The following is a 24,107-nucleotide window of genomic DNA, read 5'->3' as shown; positions in this document are numbered from 1 at the left end:
ACACAAACATCAGAATGGTCGTCTCCTAGCATCGTATTTAGACACACAGGCACGGAAAGCACGTACCATCAGTCTTAACTTTCAAATTCTCCGGGCTCGCCCTGGAGGCTGGCCCAACGGCACTATGGGATTTGTAGTCTTAGTGCGATACCGGTTCCTCCTTACTGCCTTAGAAGGAGGATATGGGTATAAGGACCCGGAAGTACTCTTTCCTGAGAGGCGTGCAGGTTGGGTAGGAAGGTTCAGAGGTCGCCGGCCCAGATGCGTTCCTGTGTTGCTATGTAGTGGAGGGTCACGTTCCTTCCTGCAGATTCTGGAAGGTTCTTGAGTTCAATTAGGACAGTGGCTGCGGAATTCCTGGTGTCCGGCCTGAGTTGCCCGCCGCTGGCCGAGCAGAGGCGCCGAGGGCGCTGCCATGTTTGGCTGCCTGGTGGCGGGGAGGCTGGTGAGGATGGCCCGGGCGGTGGCAAGAAGGGGTCGGTGACTGAGAGCTGGGTGGTGGCACGGTGCACTGCGCTAGGAACGCGGAGAAACCTGGTCATTGTCTTTTTTTCTGGGCGTGTGCGACGGGGAATGGAACACTGGCCCAGCTCTTAGACGTGTTTGAGAGGCTGTCAGGATATTACTGCATATTATTGAGTGCGCATTTTGTTCCACCTGCTGGGTTGAGTGCTGTAATTACTTATTTCAGCCTTCTGTACGGCTTTTCGCCGTAACCTTGGTAACTCGTGAGATAGTCATTCTCTCATTACAGTTCAGGAACTTACACTCAATAGATAGTGCAATTACTCGCTTAAATTGATGTCACTTAGAAGTATAGCTGCGATTTGTAATCTCAAGTGTTTTTCGAAAAATTTCAATTTCCGGACAATGAGTGGTTTTTTGGTATCTTTGGAAGGCCCCCTTTCAGAAGTTTACTGACCCAGTTTAAAAGAAAACAATTGCAGGTTGCTTAATGGAAATGACTGAAATTTTGATGTGAGCTGTATCTGTGATAACGAAAGGATTCGAGTATTCTTTTTGGTCAAAAGAGATGCTCTTGTTTAGCCAGAGCCTTAGAATTAAATGGCATGAGTTCCGGGAGTAGTTGAGAAATCATCCAGAGTGAATCTTGTTTGCTTCTGTAGAAACCATCTGTATATCCGTCTTGAGACGTGACTCCTTTCTCTTCAGAGCTATTTTTCTTTGTTTTGTTTCTCCTTGCTTTGTTAAAAATTGCAGCCTCTTTGTTAAATTGTGCTTCACACGTGGTAAGCGAGCGCTCTACGCCCCGGTTTTCACCGGCTTTTGATAATGTATTCTGTACGTGGTACCAAGAAACCAGGGACTTCTGTCTCCAGTTAATGGGAGGCTCCTGTGGAGGTAGGGTAGTGCTAACATTGGTGAACTACTTTTGGAATGTCCCAGGGGGGGCTCTAGTGTTGGAAGATGAAAGAAACAATTTGAGAAGAACTTGTTACTCAGAAGTCTGCCATTAATAAAGCCCTTGGTGTCTTACACCTGTAATTCCACCTATTCAAAGGGCTACGGGAAGAGGATCACGATTGCTTTTTTTTGGTTTTTCAAGACAGGGTTTCTCTGTGTAGCCTTGGCTGTCCTGGAACTCACTCTGTAGACCAGGCTGGCCTCGAACTCAGAAATCCGCCTGCCTCTGCCTCCCAAGTGCTGGGATTAAAGGCGTGTGTCACCACTGCCCATCGAGGATCACGAGTGCAAGGGTAGACTCTGTCTCAAAAAAAAAAGGGCGTTGGAGTTTCAGTAGCAGAAAAAAATTTTCTTTCTCCTTTCTTTCTTTCTTTCTTTCTTTCTTTCTTTCTGTCTGTCTGTCTTTCTGTCTTTCTGTCTTTCTGTCTTTCTGTCTTTCTTTCTTTCTTTTTTTTAGACTAGGCTTTTCTGTGTAACCCCGGCTGTCCTAGGACTCTGCTGACCAGGATGGCTTTGAACTCAGAGATCGGCCTGCTTCTTTCAAGTGCTGGGGTTAGAGATGTGTGCACCACATCCAGCTCAGAATTATTGTAAGCCCAAGATGTGGGTTCATACCCTGGTACCATAAAAACAAAACAACAAAACCCTATGCAGAGTCTGTGTGTTAATATTGTGAACTAATCTGGAAGGGAATTTAGAGCTATCTGCTTTATTTGCCCAACACTAAATTTATATGATAAATATACAGTGAATATTTCTTCAAGACAAGATTTTTTTTAGCTTTGAATTGCATATCATTAGACATAAATGAAAATGAAGGACAAATAGACCTACTAACCAGAACTTAACTCCATTCTTTTGCTAGAAAAATCACCTATTGAAACTTAGAAACCCAATTTTCATTCGTTGAGTTTTTTCTTTTTCCTTTTATTTCTCTAAGATAGGATTTCTCTGTGTAGCTCCAGCTGTCCTGGTAGTTGCTCTATAGAGTAGGCTAGCCTCAAACTCAGATCTGTCCACCTCTGCTGGGATTAAAAGCCTTTGTCACCACAATCCCTAGGTTGTTGTTTTGTTTTGTTTTTTTTCTTTAAGGAAAAAGAACCCAAAGAAAGAAAAGGTTCCTCCACCCCCATTTTTTGTCTGTTTTAATTAAGGTCAAGGATTAGACTGTCTAGTTGGATATGTTGGCACACCAGCGTAATCCTAGCACTTGGGAGGTGGAGACAGGAATTTGAGGTTGGTCTTGATTAACTATATAGATCACTAAAGGCTAGCTTGGGCTGCATGCATAAGATCCTGTCTTTAAAGGGGGATTGGAATGTGGGTACACATTTATAGAGTGTCTCTCGCCTGTGCAATAAAAGTTGAAACAAATACTTATTTTGCCTTATGGTTATTTCCATATCTGTGAATACCATAGCTTCTTATGCCTTCCAAGAAATATGTGTGCTAATAAAACTTGGTGAAATTGAATTTAGTACTACAGGAAGTTTTGGATTATATTTTTGCTTTTTGTTTTGTTTATTTTTTATGGTGGAAAATTTTAAGTTGGGTCAGTAAATTTCCTAAAAGGGAATCAGAACTTGACCTTAAATACTCAGCCCTAGTCAAGTACAGTTACTTGTACCTGTAAATCTGATGCCTGTGAATGGAGGCAGAGGAGTAGGAGTTGGAGGTCATCCTCTGCTGAGTTTGAAGTTAGTGTGAGCTATATGAGCTGATACTTAGCCTTGACATCTTGAGATTTAGTTTCCTTTACAGAGTTAAGTTTTTAAGGTTCCTTGTATAGAAAATTATAGAGAAGAAAAGAAAGCATTTAAGTAGCAGCAAATAGTAGGCACAGAAAATTAGTTACATTCAGGCATTAAGAATTCAAGATTTGGGTAGGGCTGGGTCTGTGGTAGCATATACCTTTAATCTCAGCATTTAGTAGGGCGAGTCAGGCCTGGTCCACAGAGCGAGTTCTAGCTAGGACAGTCAAAGCTACCTAGAGAAACCCTGAGTCGAAATAGAAATCAATCAATTAAATGTTTAGTCTTCAGAATAATTCTAGTGAAGATTTGTTGTTTTGATGAGTAGCAATTAAATTTAATGTTTACCTGATTCCTCTCAGAATTGCTACTTTTTTTTAATGATGCATATTGTTTCAGCAGTATCAATACATAATAAAGACAGAACTTTATGTACTGGAACCAGCAGCCCCGACCTCACCACACAGGATCTCATGGTGGCTTCCAGCTTGCTATGTAATCCAAGGTTGGCCATGATCTGACTTTCCTGTCTCTCCAGGATGTATGTGCTGCCATACCTGGTTTACCACCAATTCTTATGCTTCCCAAAAGGAAAGTGTTCTTTAGTTTGAAGACTCAGTGGTAAAAGCTAATCTTTACAACTAGTTAAGGATTAAGTTCCAGAGGACCTTTGGTTTCTGAGAACCTTTGGTTTCAGCATTTTTTGTATTTTGTATTTTTTTATTTTTAATTAATTGTTATTTAAATCCCAACTGCAGTCTCCCCTCTTTTCCCTCCATGTACCCCCCTTCTCAGTACTTTTTTAAGCATTATGTCATGACTTCATCTCATATATATTTGTCTTTAAAAACATAGGTATTATTGAGCTGGGACTGATAGTATACAACTGTAATCTTCAGGCTGGAGAGTTAAACTGTCATTCTAGGCTAGCAGAAGGGGTGTGGGAGATTTACATAAGCCAGTACCAGGACAGCCAAGGTTACACAGCAGTATCTGTTTCCAACAAAACCATTGTTGATTGATTATTATTCAACTCATAGCCTAACATCATTATACCTCATACCTGAAGAAAAGTATAACAATGTATTTTTTTCCCATGAAGACATTCTATAGTCATTTTGCAAGTAGAAACATTAGAAGTACTTTATGAAGTGTGACCATTTTAAATATCAAAATCACAACAAAAGCACAAAGTGGAAAACGAGGCACTAGAAAGCTTGCAGAAAGGACATTTGTTCACACACAGGGGCTGAGACAAGAAGGCACTACACAGCCTTGTTCTGTTTTAGCTGGAAATGGTTTTGGTAAGGCAACTTAATGTGTCTTCTTGTTCTGTCCTAGAAAGTGTTGGTCAGTGATGGGAGAAATCCTACAAACCTTGGCTTTGGATTATAAATAAATTTTAGTGGATGAATTTACAAATCCAGAATCTTAGAATAATTGAGTACCATTTTAATTACCTGATCCTCTATCCTTCAGATTGAGGACGACTAAATTCTAGTAATGTTTGTGTGAGTATACGTTCTTTTTCCCCTCCTTCCATTGAGCTCCCCAACCCCTAGCCTATCCACTCACTCTCCATGTCTATTCAGAATAGGCAGGCCTCTCATGGACATCAACCAGCCATGTCATATTAAGTACAATATGACTAGGCTTTCCAGTAGGAAGAAAGGGTCCCAGAAGCAGGCAACAGAGTCAGAGAGCCTCTGCTTCTACTGTTAGGAGTTCCACATGGAGACCAAGCTGCACAATTGTAACGTACAGAGGGCCTAGGTCAGTTCCATGCAGGCTCCCGGGTTTGTGATTCACTCTCTCACACTCTAATTTTTACAAGGCTTTTGTATTTGAGACGGCATCTCATGTGGTTCAGGAAGTCTCAAACTTGCTACATAGCTGAGAATGATCCCCCCAAGTCCTGGGATTCTAGGCACGTACCACTATGTGCTCATTATTAACACAGTCTTAAAACATAGTTATTTGTTTTTGTAGGTAAAAACTCATTCAGGGAACTGTTGAGAGAAAGTAGCAGTGTTTTTAAATGAACATTTTAAGGCTAAATATTTGGTTTTGGATTTTTTTTATTTATTTGGTGGTTTTGTAATTAGAATATTAGGCTAACAAAATTATGTTAAGTCTAATGAACATACTGGTGACAGTACTAAAGGTACTAAAGGTTACAGTAACTCATCAAACTCTTGAACTAAGACTGGTTTTTTATTTTCTAGGTGCAAACAGCTGCACAGCAAGTGGCAGAGGATAAATTTGTTTTTGACTTGCCTGATTATGAAAATATCAACCATGTTGTGGTTTTTATGCTGGGAACAATCCCATTTCCTGAGGGGATGGGAGGATCTGTCTACTTTTCCTATCCTGATTCAAATGGGGTGCCAGTGTGGCAGCTCCTAGGATTTGTCACGAATGGGAAGCCAAGTGCCATCTTCAAAATATCAGGTCTTAAATCTGGTAAGAGTAACATTCAAATAGTGTTATAGTTAAGCTTTCTCATAAACAATATAGTATGTAGTACAGCTTTTTAAGGTGCCATCATGTTTTCTTCTGAGTAACAGTAGTATATAATATTTTTGTAAGAACAGATGATACAGAAACATGTGAAAAGTTGTAAGTAAAAGCTGCTTAGGCAGCCATACTCATCCATCCTTGGCCTTGAAGGAAACCACATTCACTATTTACTTTGAACTTCTCTGAGTTCCTGAGCATTTTACTAAATAAAGGTTTTTTTTTTCTTCACATTTTATAGTATGCATATCTGTCTTAAATACAAATAGAATTACACAATATAGGAAATAAAATTGAAATTCTTCATTAAAAGTTTGAACTCTTAACATGGCTCAGTTGGTAGTGCTCTTCATGGAAGCATATAAAAAGTAAGATGTGGTGGTATGTGATTGTCATCTCAGCATTAATGAGGCAGAGACAGTTGTACCCTGAGGGGTTGCTGGGCAGTCTGTCCAGCCAAAATGACAAGCTCCAGGCCAATGAGAAATCTGGCAAAAAACAATGTGGACAGTCTCAAGGAATAACACCAAAGATTGACATTTACCCTCTACAGACACGTTCATGTGCATTCACACATGTACTTGAACATGTACACGTGAATATTTGCTTCCTTGTGTATTCACATACTTATATAAGTGAATATTCACATCTATATTCATACATGTGAACTTGCATGTACACACACAATTGTTTTTAACTCTTCTTCTGATCTCTAGCTGTCTTGTTTTGGTTCTGTTAGCAATGAGGGGGCATAATCTTTACTTTGAAGTATTTTTTTGATGAAATGTGAAAATAAGCCTAGATTGGATACGATTTTCTGCTGCTGAGTCTTTGTTTCTTTTTAATCTAGATGGATGTGTATAAACACTCAAATACATTTCTTATAGAAATTATACCTGGAGGCCAAGCAAAAGCTGATTTAGGTGATGTAGATAGATAATATGTTTACATACTTAACAAATAGGTACCTGCTATGGGAGTTTAAAGATAACAATTCGTTCTTGTTTTCAGTAACATTTTTATAGAAAAAGACAGTTCTGTAGATCATCATTTAGAAGAGCAAAAAATAGAGCTGGCAGGATGACTTGGCCAGCAAAAACACTTAGCATACAAACCTGACAGCATGAGTTTGATCCCTGGTTCATACACGCATGTCACAGTACATAAAAGCATTCAGACAATTTTGTCTGTTAAAGAAAAAGTAGAAAGTAGCTGTGACTGAAGAGTGCTGGGGAGAGGAGGAAAGAGAGTCCTGAGCTCTAAGTGGTTGGAAAAGTTCCTTGGAGGAGATGTATTGTTGCTCCTGGGAAGAGTTTGTCGGGCCTATGAGGCCTGTTGGCATTCTCTCCTAGGAGTGAGTACAGTTTCTAGATGAAGGGATAAGTCAAAGTTTGAGAATGTGCTATGCACACAATGGCACAAGGCAAGTGTGTATGGCAAGGATAGTAGGTATGGATCATAAGTTGAGTAGATATTAATAGGTCACCAGTTCTTCATGTGCTTAAGGTACAGACCTGTTTGGTAATGTTATACGAAGTTTGTAAATGCAAACAGAATTGACTTGAGTAAATGGAAGTTCTAAATAGACATACTGTGAATAAGGTGAATAATTATGATACTTAATATTTGCATAGAAAAAGCAAAGTAAATTGAGCTGCTATTGTAGTTTTCATTATAAACACTTTTAGTGTATACAGTATTATATGAGATAAAACATTCTCATCATCCAACTTTAAAAATGACCAGCTTATTTAGTTTAAATCCCATTCACTTCTTTGTTTTGATATGACTGGATACAGAGTCCTGAATCACACGTAATCTGTAAATATGTTAATATCTGTCTTTGAAAGATAAATTTTGAAAGCCTTCTTTTTAAAAAAAGGCTAAGAATGTATACCTTAGTGGTCAGAACACTTGGATACTATGTACAAGGCCCTGGGTTCAAGTCCAAGCACCACAGCATTGACCTGCCCCTCAACGGGACTCTCCTCACACCGACTCACTCATCCAGAACCTAGGGCCTGTGGACTTGTGTAAATGTCCTGTGGTAGGACTTCATTGGCCTCCTGGCTGACCTCACCTGTTGGGTTAGAATTCTGTTCCCTTGTGCTCACACTCTTCTCTCCACTGCATTTTCTTTAATTTCCTGTTCTTTTCACGAATCCTGTCACCTCGTGATTTGTGAAGGTCTTCAGTCTTATGGATGACATTCTGTCCTGGCTCACTAGTTCTTCACTCACTGTCCTAGGCTGCTGTTGCACCCTGCGGGTCCTACCTCTCCTTTGTGATCCTTTCTCTTAGAGCTCCTCTGCAAGTGTAGGCAACTACTGATCTGTTTTCTGATATCATAAAAGAATTTGTATTTTCTAGAATTAGATAAATGATATCATATAATGCGTACTTTTTCAGGAGGTACTTTCTTTAATTGAGCACAGTTAATTTTGGAATCATCTGTATTATAGTGTGTATCATTAGTTCATTCATTTTCTGTTGGATTAAAGCTCTTTTAATAGAATTGCGTGCCATACAAAGCTTAAGTGTGGCTTTTCTGCTCGGAACCATTGAATGGTTTATGTTTGTTTTTTTGTTTTTTTTTTTAAAGCACACAGTAATGTAATTAGATACATTACCCAGACAGTTCATTGCTATGTAGCATTCTATTGATGTCGAACACATACTGAAGTTTATTCATTCCCCCCTTCTTTCCCCCAGTTTTTTCTTTGGTCTGTGTAGCCTTGGTTGACTTGAAACTGGCTATGTAGAACAGATTGGCTCTGAATTCACTAAGATAAACCTGCCTCTGACAAAAGGTGTGTACCACCATGGAGGACTGACTATTCACTAAAAGCTTAATGACCAGTTGGGATATTTTTAGATAGTTGGCTCTTAAAATAAAGTTACTCAGTTGGTAAAAGCACTTGCCATCAAGCCTGATGATCTGAATTCAATCTCTAGGCTCCACATGGTAGAAAGAGAAAACTAACTCCTGCAAGTTGTTGTCTGACCTCTGACTTCGGATTCTGACCTCTGTACCTATACTGTAGCATAAATAAAAAATTAATTTTTGTTAGTGTGTATATGTCCATACATATATATTTATACGATAGTTACTTCTTTTGGGTGAGCATCAAGGAGTGCAATGCTGGATAATACAGTACTTGTATACTTTGCTGTTGAAGAATCTACTCTATTTTTGCCAACCCTTGGTATGATCTGTCTTAGCCATGCTAGTATTATTTTAGAAGTAGTACCTCATTGTGGATTTTGTTTCTTTTTTTTTTCCCCCCACATTTTTCTGAAGCAGTGTAACAGCTCTAGCTGTCCTGGAACTCACAGTAATCTCAGAGATCTGTCCGCCTCTGACTCCTGAGCGTTGGGATTAAAGGTGTCCACCACCACTGCCTGCCTCTTCATTGTGATTTTAATGAACATTTTCCAAATGTTTATGATACTGAGAATTCTTTTCATGTGCCTTTTTTTTCCCTTCAAAGACAGAATTTCTCTGTGTATCCCTAGCTGTCCCGGAAACTTGCTTTATAGACCAGGGTGGTCTCTGCTGTGCATTCCCATACTCAGCTCTTTGATGTGAGCTCAAATCTTTGTTTTGTTTTTTCCCCAGAGATCCCCTCTCTCTTCTCCTTCCCCCTCTCTCTTTCTCTCTCTTGTTCTTCTTCCTTTCCTCCTTGTTCTTCTCCTCCACAGTCAGGAGAACTTGCTGTGTAGTTTCGGAAGGTTTTAAACTTGGCAGTTTTCTACATCAGCTTCCCAGGTGCTGGATGGCAGCATAGTCTGCTTCTTCTACTTCTGGAAATTAGAGTTTTGAGAGTTGTCAATATAAGTTCTTTTTTAGATTTATGATCTGAAAATACCTTTTTTCTCTTGTCTTTGATTACCTTTTTTTTTCCTTTTGTGGTATGTGTATTTAATAGATGCTTATATTTTGGTGTAGTCTGTATGAATTATGAGTTTTAGTGTCTGTCCAGTTCAGGATATGTTTGGAAAGCCTTTGTTTCTTTTGTTCATTCTTTTTAATTCTTGGGAAATGGATATCCATTAGATCCAGCATGTGTTTAGAAGACATTAAGAATACATTGTGCTGTCGTTGAGCACATTCACTTGGTATTCATTTGGGAGGACTCACTGCTTTGTTTTAGAGTAAAATATCAAGATAATTTTTTTTTTTTTTTGGTTTTTTTCAAGACAGCATTTCTCTATGTAGCCCTGGGTGTCCTGTCCTGGAACTCACTCTGTAGACCAGGCTGGCCTCGAACTCAGAAATCAACCTGCCTCTACCTCCCAAGTGCTGAGATTAAAGGTGTGCGCCACCACTGCCTGGCAATATCAAGGAAAAGTACTATTTGTTACAGACTTTTAATTAGAAAGGAAGGTACATATATGTGTGTAGGCACAAACATGCTGAGGCCAGAGGGCAGCTTTTGGGATTTGGTTCTCTCACCATGTGGATACAAGTTACGGAACTTGGGTTATCAGACCTAGCAGCAGATACCTTTACCTACTGAGCCATCTCTCTGGATTGTATTTATTTGGTTCAAAAGAATAGAAGTAATATTGTTTTTTAAACAATAGAAACTGACTTGGAAAATGATGGAACGATTGGATTTATGTTGCTCCATATTTATAGTAATAAGTAGTATAGAAGAGGAGTAATGAATTGTGGGAAGAAAGAATACTTTTGATTTAGAGATGAGAAGCTTGTGTGTCATGATAGCAGAGCCTTAAGTATAATGTTGTAGGTTGAATTGTGTGCCAGTTGAAAGCCAGAATTTTGATGGCTCATTTTATATACAGATTCATAGCATTGCTTAAGATGAAGATTGGAATCATCTTTGTAATAGATTCATATTTTTGAATCTTTGAGATACTACTTCAAGCCCAGAGTTTTTAAGCTTGATTAGGTTGAGCAAAGCTCACCAAGCATGTCAAGGAAGGGAGGAGAGTTGTGGAAGTAGCTTCAGGTAGTTGTGGCTGAAATAATTAGAACCAGCAGCTTTCTAATAAGGTCAGCTTAGGGTGAGTATTTTCTCGCTTTGCTTTAACATTTTTATTTTGATTATTTTTCTTCTGTCTTTGGTATTATTTTTGAGTGAATATTTTAAAGTTTAAGCTGTACTTCTTTTTCCTAGAGATTATCATTCACTTTTTACAACATTCCATGAATTAATCTAGAAGTAAATATCTATATATATTGACAACTATGAAGTGAAATTTGGTAATTTTTATATCTCATCTTCAGGCTTCCTTGTTTGTTGGTTCACTTAGTACAACTCTGAATAGAATGACAAATTTTGGACAAAATATTTTTGATTATTTTGAATTAAAAATATTTGTCTCAATTCTTACTATTTTTATACTAAAGCTTAACATTAGTGGTGGGACATTTTGTTTTATTTTGTCTTTGAGACAGGATCTCTCTACATAGCTCTGGCTGTCCTGGAACTTATCTTGTAGACCAGGTTGGCATCGAACTCAGAAAGATTGGCCTTCCTCTGTCTCTCTGGAACTACAGGCATGTGCCACCATGTCCTGCTAACATTGGTGTTCTTGATAGGCATCAAAGAAGTCAGGTAATGGGAAGCCAATGCTCTGTTAAGATCCTCTGTCTATTTTCTCTAATGTTTCCACATTTTCAGAGTCAAATAACATAGGCAAAAAGGCTATTTACATACTTTTGTTTTAGGAAAAACAAAACAAAACACTTTTTGTTTTACTTAGTTTGGTCCACTAAAGCATTTCATTTCCAGGTGTCCTGAGAATTTTCTTAGTGGACATTTTTTTTTTTTGGGTTTTTCGAGACAGGGTTTCTCTGTGTAGCCCTGGCTGTCCTGGAACTCACTCTGTAGACCAGGCTGGCCTCGAACTCAGAAATCCACCTGCCTCTGCCTCCCAAGTGCTGGGATTAAAGGCGTGTGCCACCACTGCCCTGCAGTGGACTACATCTTTAATTTTGTCAATAAAGTCCTTTTACTGGATATAATCTCATTAACATAAAAGGTACTTTAAGAATTCAAAATTCATTTCCACATATACCTATTTTATCTCAAGTTTTATTTTAACACTGATTATTGCTTTTTTCAATTGTTTCTTTAAATGTCATAACTGAATTTTAAAAGTGGTATTTTGTGGTATTTAAATTAAGAATCTTCAGAAACCTTGATACTGCTTTCAGCATTCAGAGGGGCAACCAAAAAGTAGTTTCATGTTAAATGTCTGTTAAACCCTCTAGCAGCTATGAATAATTAAATGTTTCAATTTGCGATGGTTAAGGAATATAAGTGTGATGCTTTTAAATTATGGGTTAAAATTTTGATTCTGAATTTGGAACTAGAAAGCAGTTTCTCTTATTAAAGTAAGTACTTCGAAAAATATAAATAATGTATGTCTATTCATGTTTATGTGCTTTGTCTGTCAAAGATAAGTGTTTGCAGAGTTCATATACTATTGAAGAGTTTATTGAAGCCACAGGCACATACCTGTTCATACACACCAAGTTCAATTTCAAACCTTCCTTTTCTCTGTAGGTTAACTATTTGTAAAGTGTTTCAAGAGACAAGGAGGAAGTAGCGAATGCTTCAGTCAGGGAGCATTCCAGTGACATCTACAGTGGAGAATTATATGGAGAATGGGAAACAGAAGAGGCCAAGATTGGAAGAGCAGGTGGGGGAGTAGGACCTTAGGTCAGATATGAAAACACTTACATAGAGCTTGACAAATTCTCATTGTGTTTACAGCACTTTTAATGTCTTATTATACTTATTAGAATAATAAATAGTTGCTCAAATTGCCTGTGACGTAAGAGAAGACAAGTGTTTATGTGAATAAGTACTATAGTAGGGTTTTATAAACTACAAACTTGTTATTAGTAAAGGTTTATATTTTGTGTTCCAGGCCTCCAGAGTAAATTAGGTACCTTGTAATTGAGTTTTTTTTTTTTATACTATTTTGACTAAAGCCTAATTGTGAAATACTATTAGTTTGAAACTCAGGTTTTTAAAATGGCAGATCCCGAGACTAGAGAGATGGCTCAGTGGTTAAGAGCACTTGCAGAGAACCTTGGGCTCAGTTCTCAGCACCCACATGGCTGCTCACAATTTGTCTATAAGTCTAGATTCTGAGGATCTGATGCCCTCTCTGCTCTGGACTCCTTGGTCTCCATGCATACATCTGGTACATACATGCAGACACTCAACATACACATTTAAACAAATAGGGATTGTGTTTGTGATACGAATGTGAGGCAAGCACTCTACCATTGACCTACATGCCTAATTCTGCGTCAGACAATAAGGAATTAGTAGAGACTATAAGACTTGTACAAAGATTCCTTATACTCTTTTTCCACATCTATCATTTTTTGTCACATTTGTTATTATCTAGGTACAAACGAGTTACATTTATGTATTTGTTTTTATGTGTGTTACACGTGTGTGTGTGCCATAGTGCCTGTGTAGGAGCTGAGGATTGTGTGTCTCCTTTACCTTGTAGATCCTGGGGCTTGAACTCAGTTTGTCAGGCATTCAGATTGTCAGGGATCAAGTGCATTTACCTGCTGAGCTATCTCACTGGCCCTGAGTACATTTGACTTCTGAAATTTTTGAGAATATGTTGTACTTATTGTTCTTCTTTACTGCTGAGTGTGTAAACATTTGTTTTGTGGCTCCATGGCATAATCTTGCTGTAGAAACACAGTGTGATCACGTTTAGCATCAGTGCAAACATGGTACTCTCATCTAATTTGTAGCTTGCACTAGTTTTTGTCATTTTCCCCCAAAATGCCTTCTACAGCTGTTCTGTCAGCCTTCATCTAAGATCTAAGCAGATCATACATTACCTATAAGTGTTACCCCTCTAGTCTTTGATCTGGTACAATTGCTTAACTTTTCTTTGCCTTTCATAACACTAATATTAAAATACCTATTAAAAAATGCTGTCACTAAAAAATAATGGCTGGAATATGGGTGTGCATCTTTTTTTTTTTTTTTAGACATTTCTCATTTTACAGCTTTGGCAGTTCTGGAACTTGCTATGTATACTTGGGTGGCCTTGAACTCACAGAGATCTGCCTGCCTCTGTCTCTCGAGTGCTGGGATTAAAGATGTGTGCTGCTACTTAACTGTGTATGTATTTAAAAAAAAAAAAAAACAAAAAAAACATGGGCTCTGCATTTGTTTTTCTCGTGTGTGTGTGTGTGTACACTTACCTGTGTATGTTCTTGTGAGGCTAGAGCAGGACTTGAGGTGTCTTTCTTTTTCACTTTCTTCCTTATTCTTGAGGGGTAGGGTCTCTTACTGAATTTGAAACACCACCTGCTAGAGATCTCTGTATGTTATGCTTCTTAATCCCATGTTGCAGTTACAGGAACATTAGGTCTCTAGTTCATATCTCTCCTTTCCGAGTCATTTCCTCAGTTTCATAATTTTGTTGGCTGGTTGATTTTGTTTTTGAGACATGGTCTTATGTACCCCAAACTCACTATGTAGCTAAGAATGGACTTAAACTCCTGCCTCTACCTTCCAAGGGCTAGAATATAGGTATACACTACCATGCTCAGCTGTCAAGGGGTCTTGCTATACTGCCTAAATGCTCTTAACTCAGGGCTCAAGGAATTTTACTGCCTCATGCACCTGAGTAGATGGGACTGTTGGCATGTGCTCTAGCTACTCTAGGTGTGTTCTCTTAACCAAGATGGTTTAACCATAGAGGAGAATTCACATTAAATGGGAATAATAGCCACAGTGCAAGTTGTTTTGCAAGTATTAAATGTAATATATGAAAAATGCAAGGATTAGATATAAGATATGTAAAATGGCACAGTTGGTGTACAGTTAATGGTTGTTTTATTTTCAGAGTAGTAAAATGCTAGTGTTAGAAGGGATATTAGAAATCACCAGAGAAACTGAATACAGTGGTATCATCCAACCACCTTAGTCTCAGCAGAAAGACAGGGATGAGAGAAGGATCAAGAGTTCAAGGCCAGTCTGGGCTACATGAAATCTTGTCTTGGTCAAAAAACAAAACCAGCCGGGCAGTGATGGCACACGCCTTTAATCCCAGCACTTGGGAGGCAGAGGCAGAGGTGGATTTCTGAGTTCGAAGCCAGCCTGGTCTACAGAGTGAGTTCCAGGACAGCCAAGGCTATACAGAGAAACCCTATCCCCCCCCCCAAAAAAAAAAAACCAAAAAAACACAAAAACAAAAAAACCAGAAATCATTCAGATACTAAAACTAGTTTAAAGTAGTTAAATAGCTATATAGCCCCAGTTAAGAGTTTAAGCTTGTTGAGAGTAGAAACTGTTAATATCTTCTAAATTGATAGTTTGATATTTCTGTACATATATTTTCAATATACAAATTCAGATATGTTAAATATTTTTAAGTTAATATATTTACTAACAATAAAGTTTTAAAATATGCTTTTTGAAACCGTTAGTGAAAAATATATTTTCATACTTTTTATCCTATTAAATATAGAACAAAGAGATTTTAAGTATACATATATCTATATCTTCATATATAGATATATATTTGATTTCTAATTTTTCTGTTCACTACTAAGAATGCTTTTAAGATGTTTTTGTGTGAGTTTGCAGCATACCTTGTCATATTCAGATGTTACTGTGTGACAACTACTTTCCTTTGTCATAAGCATTTTAAATCTTCCTTGGCTGCTGTGTGGACATACAGCATATGAAGCAGAGGACTGTAGCTTTTAGCTTTTAGGTTTCTCTTGAGGACTTACGTAGATGAATTATATTTCATGATTTTATTCTTTTATACAGGTCTTCCAAAGAACAGGTTTTATGTTACATACACAACTTTGGGTGTTGCTCCTAGGAGACGTCCACCTTATTTTTTGAGACAGGATTTCTTCTGCAACCTGTGTCTTATGATAGGTTGGCTGGCCAGTGCTGGGATTACAAGTGTGAACCATTACGCATGGCTTTTTATGTGTATTCTCGAGCTAAACTCAGGTCCTTGTGGTTGTGAGGCAAGCATTTTCCCAACTGAGCCATCTCCTCAACTCCTTTATTTAATACATTTTCATTAGTCTAAAGCTTATTTTTATCTTGCAATTACAGAAGTGCAGTAGGTCATTTCTAAAATCCAAGCTGTAGTTGACTGTGTCTTACTGTTCCAGTCTCATACACTGTGGATTCAATCAGCAAATTATTTCACTTTCAACCCACCACTTATTTTTAACTGTGCTAAAAGAAAGGGGTTGAAATATGGTAGGGAAGATGGAGGGATGATGGAATTGCTCAGGGCAGAGTTGGCTAGCTTTTTAGCAAATATTTTAGTCTTTCTAAGCTACAGGAGGTTTTTATGACATATTGTTCTTTAAACAACTTTAAACATATAAGCTATATTCTTAGGTTCCAGGTCATACAAAAATGAGATGTGAGCCAGAATTTTTAATTTCACTGACATTTAATCTTCATAGAACATTTTTCAGTTATGCCTTTTTGTTGTTGTTTTGTTTTTTTTGAGACAAAGTCTCTGTTTAGCTCAGGCTATCCTAGAACTCAGTATGTAGGTAAGGCTGGCCTCAAACTCAACAGATCCATCTACCTCTGTACTCCACATGCTGGGATTAAAGGCATATGCCACCATGCCCAGCTCCAGTTACGCTATCTTTAAAAGACATATAAAAGGAGACTGAAGATGTGATCTTTATGACCTTTTGCTTTTATTAAACAGAATCTGGAGTTCATACTTTTCAGATTTTATTTATAATGGTAAAGAAAGAAAGATACTGAGTCTTTAGATGGCAAGTCTCCTCAGCTGAGTTTCTTCAAGTAAGTGTTGACTACAGAACTGTTCCTAAGGATCAAAAGAAATGGTATTTTACTCAGTCACTTAAGAAGAACTTATTCAGTATTTGGTAACATCTTGAGTATTTGGTAAAAATATGTGTGTAGACCCTGAATGTGGGTTTATGTGCAAAGGTAGTTGATACAAAATAGTAAAAATGTGAAATAAAAAAAACATTGGGTTGCTGTATTAGTCCAGTCCAGGACTTCAGCCCATTTTGTAATATTACTACATTCAGGATGGGTGGGTGCCCCATCTACCTTAAACACTTTCAGTTGACACAGCCTACAGTTATCTGAGAGGAGGCCTCTCATTTGTTAAACTTTCTAGATCAGGTTGGTCTGAAACATGTCTGTGAGGGATTGGGTTGATTGTTAGTTGGTGCAGGAGTGCCTAGCCTACCATGGGTGGCACCATTCCTGAGGCATGTGGTCCTCTGCTATTTAAGAATGACAGCTAAGTATGAGCCTGAGAGCAAACCAGCAAGCAGTGTTTCTCTGTCGTTTTTGCTTCAAGCGCCTTCTTGAGTTCCTGCCATACATCCCTTAATGATGGACTATAACCTAGAAATATAAGCAAAATCTTTCTTTTCCTTCTCTAAGTTGCTTTTAGTCGGTGTATTTTATCATAGCAACAGGAAGAAAACTAGAATCATGGGTCTTCCCATCCCAGTTAACCCAATCTAGATAATCCCTCACAGGTATGCATGCTTGTCATTTGGTTCTACCAAGTTGACAATCAGGGTAACTGTCATAAGTTGGGCATTCTTGAAGAGTTGTTTAATTTTATTTTCTATATCTAAATGTTATCCTGTGTGTGTTTGTGTGCCCTAGCATGTCAAAGGACAGCCATAGGAGTTGGTACTCTGCTTTCACCCGAGGATCCTAAAAGTAGAACTCGGGCAGTTAGACTTGGTGGCAGGTGCCTTCACCTACTGAGCTCTCTTGCTAGCTCTCTTATATAATTTATATAATATATATATATTCTGTGTGAGTATTCCATAGGGTATATGTGGAGGTCAGGGGTAGCTGGTAGGGATTGGGTCTCTACTATGTGGGTTCCTTTACCTATGGAGCCATCTCACTGGCCCCATAGTTGGCCATTCTTTAAAAGGTCTATACATGTAAAACTGAGAATGTTTTGCATATTATGGCTAGAGAAGATGATGTTCCTTACTTGAAAAAATTGTGAGCCACTAAAGATTTCAGAGTTCCAAGATTTGAAGTACTGTATTTGACTGTGCACCTGCAGAGACAGCAGAGGATGTAACCATAAATACCCATTAGAGAGCTGACTTATGAGATGTGTTTCCTTACTTTATATGGTGGTGAGATCTTTAACATGGATATATTTACTCTATGTGTGTGACTTCCTAGACAGACTTGTGTGTTAGAGAGAGCTGGGAGTTCCCATCCAAGGACAGCTAGGATGAGCTTTCTCAGAGTTTCAGTCTCCACATGTGAAGTGGGGAGCAGGCCTTAAGGTCCAAAACAGTCGTCATAGATGACAGAACAGGGACCTTGAATTGAGACATCCTTCAGTTATCAGAATCATAATGATAAACTTCATACTTTCTAATGTGTTACATAAGGGAGAGTCCTCATTTGCAGAGGAAGTTGCCTGAGTACAAGTTAGCTTGAAATTTTTAGCACTTGTAAATTTCTTTCAGGAGAAGGAAGCCAGCATCCATTTGGAGCCATGAATATTGTGCGAACCCCATCTGTTGCCCAGATTGGAATTTCGGTGGAATTGTTGGACAGTCTGGCTCAGCAGACTCCTGTAGGCAGTGCTGCTGTGTCCTCGGTTGACTCCTTTACACAGGTGATGCACACAGATTTCATACCTATTTTGCCCCTTCCCTCATTATGGTATATTTCACAAAATTGTATATCTCTGTGGTGTTTAAAGTAATGTCTGGTATATGTCTATTTTGTGAAATAACTAAAGCTAGGTAACATATCCACAGTGCTGCATTCTTTGCTGTATAAGCACATTTACCATGTGATGTCTTGGCAGATTTGCAGATACTTTGCTCGTGTAATCTTCTGTTATACATACACTTTGCAGCTTTGACCAACACATCCCCATTTTCCTTAACCTTTATAGCCTTTATTCTTCTGTCTGCAAAGCACTTGTATTTTTTTTTTGTGTGTGTGTGTCTTTTTTAATGTTTTTTAAATTGGATATTTTATTTATTTACATTTCAGATGTCATCCCCTTTCCCCAACCTTCCCCCAGAAACCCCCTATCCTATCCCCTCTCCTCCTTCTTGCTTTTTTTTCTTTATTAGTATTTTAAGTTAACATACAAAGTACTGGGTTTTATTACAGCATCCTCATACATGTGTCATTAGAGTTCTGATTTTTTCCCTTCCCTTTCTTCCTCCAGCTAGTTTCCTCATCTGATTTCCTGTTACATGTATCCCACCACCCTCCCTCCTCATCATTTTTTTTTTTTTTTTTTTTTTTTTTTGGTTTTTCTGTGTAGCCCTGGCTGTCCTTGAACTCACTCTGTAGACCAGGCTAGCCTCGAACTCTCGAACTCAGAAATCTGACTGCCTCTGCCTCCCAAGTGCTGGGATTAAAGGCATGCACCACCACTGCCCGGCTTCATTATTTTTTTTTTTTACTAGTAACTTTTTAAAAAAAATGTTAATCAAAGGCTTTATAAGTTTGGTAATGCTCAATAATAAGATGTCCATACAATCAGAAGTGTAACCCAGTGCCCAACCTAGATATAGCTCCTCTTCACATTCTCCTCCTCCTCTCCTTACTTTTCTTCTTCCTCTCCTTACTCCTCCCACCTTAGCTCCTCCTACATATCACCCTTCCTGTTAAAATAAAACTTTTCTTTCAAAATACAATTAGAGCATAACTATACCAATTTGTATCAGTAAGGTCCAAGATAGACCTAATACCAAGTCCAACATTTTGTTGACTAACCAGAACCTCTGTCATCTCTCCTAACTAAAAGACTTAGTTCTGAACCTGGCTTTTTTCTTGGCTTTACAATGAATGTCAGCTGAAAACCATCCTCTCAAATCTTTTCTCTAAAAGTAAATAACTGGGATTGGCTATGAGACTATAAGTCTTCAACCCCGTCAGAAATCCAGAATGACTGAATTAACTGAAATTATGGGAAGCACAAAGCATAGCTTCTAAAACTTAGCCAATTTATAGAGATCACTGAACACCTGGACAGTCCCTATACTACAAAATGTTGGAGCATCCGATCTTCAGTCTTCTGGCCCAGGATCATCTGACAGACCTAGTGATGAAGAATTACTAAAGGCTGATTACTCTGTCTTGGTAGATATAATCAGTTGACTATTCCGCAAGTGTGTCCTTTTCTGGACAGTAATTTGTATGTAGATGAAAAGAGGTAATTCTTGCCTAGTGGCTGTCTCACCACAACTGAAGTAACTCCAAAGATGCTCAATTTCTTCTTAGAATCCAAGACAGGAAGCTGTCAGGAGCAGACAGGTCTCTAATCAAAATGAACATTAATACAGAAATGTGTGTAATGTCAATTCTGTGGACTTCTGACGTTTTGAAAACCAACTATCCATGTAAGGCAATCTGGACTGTTGTCTGTTAACTCCTCTTAGCTATTTCTAAATAAAATATAGGAAACACCCTAAAAATAAACTCAGAGCCATGAATTTGCTATAGGCCCTTAACTCACAGGCTAACCATTTTGAATCAGTTAAAAGTTAAAGAAGGACTGGGTCTAAGCCTTGTTTTCCTAAATGTATTATGTAGGCATAATGCCTATGAGAGTATCAATATTAATCTCACTTTTTATATCAATAAGAAACTCATACCAATGAAAATCTTAGCCGGGCACTGGTGGCACATGCCTTTAATCCCAGTACTTGGGAGGCAGAGGCAGGCGGATTTCTGAGTTCGAGGCCAGGCTGGTCTACAGAGTGAGTTCCAGGACAGCCAGAGCTACACAGAGAAACCCTGTCTCGAAAAAAACAAAAAACAAAAAACAAAACAAAACAAAACAAAAAGAAAACATCTTAAATTTGAAATCAAAGTTAATTTGTACCATTTAAGAAATTATAACTTCAGCTTAATAACAATTATACAGATTTTTACCAGTAGGTTATGGCTATGCAATAAATCCTAGCTATTCCTCCCTGTTCCGACAAAACCACTACTTTTTCCTAGAAAGACAGTCCAATATTAACCACCTCAGTCCCCAAACCCAGGGAATAGGGTCGCCAATCCTTCATTAACTTCTTCAAGCTGATTACGGGCATTGAGATATTAGAAGAGGGGGTGGGGAGGAAGAGTAAATTGATAAGCCTCTGACATCTGTGTCTTCACTGCATCCAGCTGAGATTCCAGGACATCAGAGGTTTGAGCAGGTCTGCTCAGCTTGCTTTAATGAGTAGATACACCAAGGCTGGGTATTCTGCAGTATACAATTCTCAAAACAAATTTTAGTATCAAGATATTTTTTTGTTTGAATTCTGGAATCTAGTCTTCTGGCGGCCTGCCTCTGTCACGTCTAATCCATATAATTCTGGGAGTTCCTATGAGACTGTGCTCCCACCATCCTCCCATTCCCGCCTCCTTGCTCTCAAATTCCCCAACACTAGGGAATCCAAACTTTCAGGCACCAAGGCCCTCCACTTCCACTGACACTTGACAAGGCCACCCTCAGCTACCTATACAGATGGAGCCATGGGTCCCTCCCTTTGTGTTCTCAGGCTGGAGGTTTTAGAATGGCTACTCCAGCTTCTTTCTTAGGACCATTTGCTTGAAAAATTGTTTTCCAGCCTTTTACTCTAAGGTAGTATCTGTCTTTGTCACTGAGATGGGTTTCCTGTATGCAGCAAAATGCTGGGTCCTGTTTACGTATCCAGTCCGTTAGCCTATCTCTTTTTATTGGGGGAATTGAGTCCATTGGTGTTAAGAGATATTAAGGAACACTGATTGTTGCTTCCTATTATTTTTGTTATTAGCGGTGGAATTATCTTTGTGTGGCTATCTTCTTTTGGATTTGTTGGAAGAAGATTACCTTCTTGCTCTTTTAAGGTATAATTTCCCTCCTTGTATTGGTGCTTTCCCGCTGTTATCCTTTGTAATGCTGGGTTTACGGAAAGATATTGTGTAAATTTGGGTTTGTCATGGAATATCTTGGTTTCTCCATCTATGGTAATTGAGAGTTTTGCTGGGTATAGTAGCCTGGGCTGGCATTTGTGTTCTCTTAGGGTCTGTATGACCTGTCCAGGATCTTCTGACTTTTATAGTATCCGTTGAGAAGTCTGGTGTAATTCTGATAGGTCTGCCTTTATATGTTACTTGGCCTTTTTCCCTTACTACATTTAATATTCTTTCTTTGTTTTGTGCATTTGGTGTTTTGATTATTATGTGACGAGAGGTATTTCTTATCTGGTCTAGTCTATTTGGCATTCTGTAGGCTTCTTGTATGTTTATGGGCATCTTGTTCTTTAGGTTAGGGAAGTTTTCTTCTATAATTTTTTTTTCTTTTTTCTTTTTTTATGTTTTTCGAGACAGGGTTTCTCTTGTAGCCCTGGCTGTCCTGGAACTCACTGTGTAGACCAGGCTGGCCTCGAACTCAGAAATCCGCCTGCCTCTGCCTCCCAGGTGCTGGGATTAAAGGCGTGTACCACCACCGCCCAGGTCTTCTATAATTTTGTTGAAGATATTTATTGGCCTTTTAAGTTGGGAATCTTCACTCTCATCTATACCTATTATCCTTAGGTTTGGTCTTCTCATTGTGTCTTGGATTTCCTGGATGTTTTGTGTTAAGAACTTTTTACACTTTGTGATTTCTTTGACAGTTGTGTCAATATTTTCTATGGTATCTTCTGCACCTGAGGTTTTTCTATCTCTTGTATTCTGTTGGTGATTCTTGCATCTATGACTCCTGATTTTTTTTTCCCCAGGTTTTCTATCTCCAGGGTACTCTCCCTTTGTGATTTCTTTATTGCTTCTCTTCCATTTTTACGTCCTGGATGGTTTTGTTCAATTCCTTCACCTGTTTGGTTGTGTTTTCTTGTAATTCTTTAAGGGATTTTTGTGTTTCCTCTTTAAGGACTTCTGCCTGTTTTCCTGTGTTCTCCTCAATTTCTTTGAGAGTGTTATTTATATCCTTTTTAAAATCCTCTATAATCATTAGAAATAGTTTTAAATCTGAATCTTGCTTTCATGGTGATATGGGAAATTCAGGACTTTCTAGTGTGGGAGAACTAGGTTCTGATGATGCTAGGTACCCTGGGTTGCTGATGCTTATGTTCTTGCACTTGCCTTTCACCATCTGGATCTCCTTAGTGCTACCTGCGCTGTCTCTGACTGGAGCCTGTCTTTCCTATTATCTTGGTTGTTTCAGAACTGTGTGGGGTGGGTGTTACTACTAGGGTTAGAGCTGGGGCCCAAGATCTGCTCAGTGCTCGTGTGCAGACAGGAAGGAACCTGTGCTCAGGGCCAGGAGTGAATTCCTGGGTCCCAGTGGGTCCTTGTTTGGGGTGCGTGTTGCTGTCTCCTTACCTAAGATACTGCTCAGGTTAGAGCTCCTGGAAGGGCCGCTTCCTCTGGGATTTGTGAGATTGGGTGCGCAGCTGCCACCCGGGATCTGCTCAGCACTTGTATTTTTATTGAACATTTTATTATGAAATATTTTATGTATATAAAGTACAGAGAATAAGCTAGGTATTCCGCAGTTTGTGTTACACTTACTCTGTGTCAAGCATTTTTAAAAGTACAGATAAATACAAAGAAGTAGACAAAAATAAGGCAACCGCTGTCCTTATAGACTTAAGCTCCTCCAGCCCCCTGTTTGTTATATTTTACTCATATCTACTAATTTCTGGATTTCTCCATTCAGCCTTTTTTGCATACTTTTTGTTTCCAGTTCTAATTTATGCCCAGAGTCTGCAAGTATAAATTATCCCATTGTGACATTCTTCTGTAGCTGTTCCTCTTTCTGCTCACTGGTTTTTCCTTTTTTTTTTTTAATTTCTACTATAAAACATTTGTTTTTTCTACTATAAAAAATTTGTTTTTTGAGTCTCATGTAATCTGCTTGGGTTGTTTTCTTTTTATAGTTAGTATTGAAGTTTCTTTATTTGTCTTCTGCATTGAATTATTTTTGTTTTATTGTTCTGGTCCATTGTTTTAATGATTAGCTTCCCACCCCAGAGTAAGCAACACGTTTCGTTCTATATAATGTCACCTATATTCAATTATATTTTGGATTTTTTTACTCCAGGTAGTTTATTTTCATGCCTCTTTGCCAAAATTTTAATTCCTTTTTTGTTGTTTTGAGGCAAGGTCTCACTATGTAGCTCTGGCTGGCCTGGAGTTTACTATGTAGATCAGGTTGGCTTCAAACCACAGAGATCCATTTGACTACCTCCTTAGTGCAGTTATTAAAGGTGTGCACCACCACTGCCTAACTGCCAGTTAAGGTTTTTCTTCTCCCTCCCTCTTCCCTCCTTTTCCCCTTCCCCCTTTCCCCCTTCCCCCTCCCCCTTGTCCCCCCTTCCCCCTTCCCCCTTCCCCCTTCCTCCTTTCCCCCTCCCTTCCCCCCTTCCCCCCTTCCCCCTCC

At 38.7% G+C, this 24,107-nt stretch overlaps 1 protein-coding gene across 2 annotated transcripts in view; it reads left to right on the top strand.

Annotated features, from left to right (window-relative positions):
• The first annotated feature begins 206 nt into the window (after positions 1 to 206).
• The window catches only part of Hikeshi (heat shock protein nuclear import factor hikeshi), a 27,603-nt gene continuing 3,702 nt past the window's right edge, over positions 207 to 24,107 (top strand). The window contains exons 1-3 of one of the 2 annotated variants that reach the window (XM_028774699.1): positions 207 to 445; positions 5,402 to 5,639; positions 18,193 to 18,344. In XM_028774699.1, the coding sequence (XP_028630532.1) occupies positions 416 to 445; positions 5,402 to 5,639; positions 18,193 to 18,344 (420 nt within the window). In that variant the 5' untranslated portion in view covers positions 207 to 415. The remainder of the gene's footprint in view (positions 446 to 5,401; positions 5,640 to 18,192; positions 18,345 to 24,107) is intronic. The other variant, XM_028774700.1, reaches the window with a different exon arrangement.

This window comes from Grammomys surdaster, unplaced genomic scaffold (genome assembly GCF_004785775.1).
Source record: "Grammomys surdaster isolate TR1022 unplaced genomic scaffold, NIH_TR_1.0 242, whole genome shotgun sequence".
Lineage (NCBI taxonomy): Eukaryota > Metazoa > Chordata > Mammalia > Rodentia > Muridae > Grammomys > Grammomys surdaster.
The sequence above is the reverse complement of the archived record's forward strand: the minus strand, read 5'-3'. Positions and strand labels throughout refer to the sequence as shown.